The 3,476-nt window shown below is 40.6% G+C and overlaps 1 protein-coding gene across 1 annotated transcript; it reads right to left on the minus strand.

The window, feature by feature from the left end:
- Positions 1–578: 578 nt before the first annotated feature.
- LOC129674381 (actin-related protein 2/3 complex subunit 5-like) lies at positions 579–962 on the minus strand. The gene has a single exon (XM_055604344.1). The coding sequence runs from the start codon at positions 960–962 to the stop codon at positions 579–581; it is 384 nt and encodes a 127-aa protein (XP_055460319.1).
- Positions 963–3,476: the final 2,514 nt, after the last annotated feature.

The following is a 3,476-nucleotide window of genomic DNA, read 5'->3' on the forward strand; positions in this document are numbered from 1 at the left end:
TTCTATCTTCTGATATCTTCTTCAATTTTAGAGACTTGAAGTTCTTGTCATACAGGGCTTTTATTTGCTTGATCAGAGTTAAACCAAGAAACTTTATATTATTTGTGGCTTTTATGAAGGGTATAGTTTCCCTAATTTCTCTCTCAGCACGTTTGTTGTTTGTATACAGGAGGGCTACTGTTGTTGTTTGTTTGTTTTATGTTGTTGTTTTTTCTTTAATTAATCTTGTATCTAGCCACTCTGCTAAAGCTTTTTATCAGCTTTAGGAGTTCTCTGGTGGAATTTTTGGGTTTGCCTACATACACTATCATATCATCTGCAAATAGCAATATTTTGACTTCTTCTCCAATTTGTATCCCCTTGTTCTCTTTTAATTGTCTTATTACTCTAGCTAGAAGCAGGAAGGCAAAGTTGAGAGAAGTAGATGCTACCCACAGGGCAGCAGTACTGTTTGGTTGTTTTGGTCTTTGTACCAGCAACACCCACTCCTGTGAATGACGTCCAGTTTCAGCTGCACTACACAGTTTTTCTTGCAGTCAAAACATGAACGTTGGACCCAGCCAACAGCAAATGCTTTTTCATGCCACTGTAGTAACAGCACTGCTGTTGCCAGTAGGGCTCTCAAAACCTTTGTAAATATACTTCATTAAGAGGTCCATATCATTCTTATCCAGAGACTGAACAGGTTTTTCAGTATCATTAGCTTTTAAAGAGATGAGCACCTTCAAGACAATGCTGCCTACCTGGTCCTTCACTACCTTACTCTTTGTGTTGATAGGGGGGTGTTTCAGAGCAGCCTGGAGAGCAGTTATGTTTCCATGCTGCAGGCATGAGTCCAACTCACCCTCATCAGGCCTGGCTTGACCATTGCCATAGCCCTCCTTTTCCACAAACTTGTTCTCATGATATTTATCTAAGTCTACCTTCCGGAAATAGGACAATGACACCATGTTCTTAGACATCCTGGATCATGACTGGACCTTGGTTTCCCCTCAGCAGTGCCTCTGCCTGAGGGAGCCTGTGACCATAGTTTTAATAGTCATCTTCACAAACTCTGCAATCATTTAGGAGACAAGCCTCCAGGCACACATGTAAGGAATTTTCTTGATTAGGCTAACCACTAGGAACATCAGTGAGGGTTCCTCTTAAATAATTTTATTAATGTGGGAAATTCCATAAGAAATATGGGAGTTATTCTTTTGGCTTGTGCCATGAACTCTGTAAAAATGAGAAAGATAGCAAAGCACAGATATTAATTGATCTTCTTCCAGATTATGGATACAATGAAACCAGCTGCCTCAACCTCCTGCTGTCATAAGCACCAACCATGACAGACTAACACACTGAACTGTATAACCCAACCTACTTTTCCTTCATTAAATCACTGTGTCAAGAATGCTATTGCAGCAAAGAATAACATAACTGATACAAAAATTAGTATAAGGAGTGCTATAGTTTTAATAAACATAATCATAGGAATTTAGGCCTTTAGAACTGATTTGGGGCTTTAAGGTCAGAATTTGGTTCATTAGGCTAGAAAAGGCCTAGCATGCCAGAGATAGTGTTTCATGGGCTACTTAGGAAAGAGCTTAGAAAATAACGTTCCTCAGAAACTTTAGACAATTAAAGCTTTCATCAAGAGATCAATTAATGAAGGACTCAAGCAGAAAATACACCAGGATTCATTTGCATGGTATTTGGCTGAAGACTCTGCTTTCACTTTACCTCTCCTGTAAGAAATTGGTTGCAGGTAATTCTTTATTTGGTGAGAAGAAACTTTAAGCCAATAGAATATTTAATGTATGGTTTGTCTATTTTTTATTGCACATGTCCAGATCCACAAGGAAAGGGAGCAGCAATATAGGCAGAAATATGTAAAAGAAAAACAAACAAGCAACAACAAAATAGTGGTTTTTATGGTGGAAAGAATTCCAGCAATTTAACTTTAGAAAAATCAGCTGTGTGTTGAAAACAAAAAAAAAAGGCCTCATTTCTCAAAAATAAACACTTTATGCTGCACTGTTATAATAGCAAGTGTGATCCAAGGACAAAGCCAAACCAGTCAACAGGTCTGTCTTGTGACATGTGACCTTATACAAAAGGATAAAAATATTAACTGAGAACAAAGCAGAAAGAAAAGTAGGAGGAATTCACTGCTTGGAATCAACTACCTAGGAAACGGGTTCCCTAGGATTATTTCACAAAAGACCTCAAGCCTCAGTGTCAGGCTTCATTGCCATCTCCAGCTGGAGAAAAAGTTGGCAGCATTGTCTTTGTGGGATTTGTTTGGTGGAAATGAAAGATACACAATTGTGGGAAATAAAGTCATTGCATCATTTTGCAGAGAAGCTGAGGTTAAACCATGAATGTCATGGCTGGAGTCCCTGAAAAGATTCACAGAAGATGGCTGCTTGAAGTTGTGACTGGGAAGTCTAAGATGAAGTGGAGACCCAGGAGTGTTTAATGACAGAGTCATAGGATATTCTGTAAATATTTGCCTTCAGAGATTGCATCCAACTCATGGGCAAGGCTGTCATTGGCAGCAGAAGTGAAGAGTACAGGAACATATGATGCATCATGTGCTCCAGATGCTAGAGCACATGGAGCCACAGGGTTTGGTGTTTGCTCTGCTGAGCTCTCATTGTTCATTTTTATTTTATTTTATTTTTTTAATAATAGTTACAGTTTGTTAACTTTGAATCCCTGCTGTATCCCGCTCCCTATTTCCCTCCTAATCCCACCCTCCCTCCCTCATCTCCTCCCTGTCTCTTTCTAAGTCCAATGTTAGGGGAGGCCCTCCTCCCCTTTCATCTGATCCTGATTTATCAGGTATCTTCAGGACTGGCTGCAAGGTCCTCCTATGGGGCATAGCAGGGGGGGGGAGGTCAAAGAGCCCGCCATTGAGTTCATGTCAGAACCAGTCCCTGTTCCCCTTATTACGATACCCATTTGGATACTGAGCTACCATGGACTACGTCCGAACAGAGGTTGTACGTTATATCCATACATGGTCCTTGGTTGGAGAAACAGTCTCATAAAAGACCCCAGTGCCCAGATATAGTTGGTCCTTGTGGAGCTCCTGTCCTCTCCAGGTCATTTTTTCTTATGATTCCCTGAACTCTGCTGAAGGTCTGGTTATGAGTCTTACTATTGTCCTAGCCATCAGAGAGATGCAAATAAAAACAACCCTGAGATTTCACCTGACACCCATCAGAATGGCTAAGATCAAAAACTCAAGTGACAACACATGCTGGAGAGGAGAAAGGGGAACCCTCTCTTCCATTGCTGGTGGGAATGCAAACTAGTACAACCACTTTGTACAATCAATCTGGCACTTTCTCAGACAATTAGGAACAGCACTTCCTCAAGACCCAACTATACCACTCCTAGGCATATATCCAAAAGATGCCCAAGTATGCAACAAGGACATTTGCTCACCCATGTTTATAGCAGCTTTATTTGTAATAGCCAGAACC

This window comes from Psammomys obesus, unplaced genomic scaffold, assembly GCF_907164565.1.
Source record: "Psammomys obesus unplaced genomic scaffold, mPsaObe1.curated_primary_1811, whole genome shotgun sequence".
Lineage (NCBI taxonomy): Eukaryota > Metazoa > Chordata > Mammalia > Rodentia > Muridae > Psammomys > Psammomys obesus.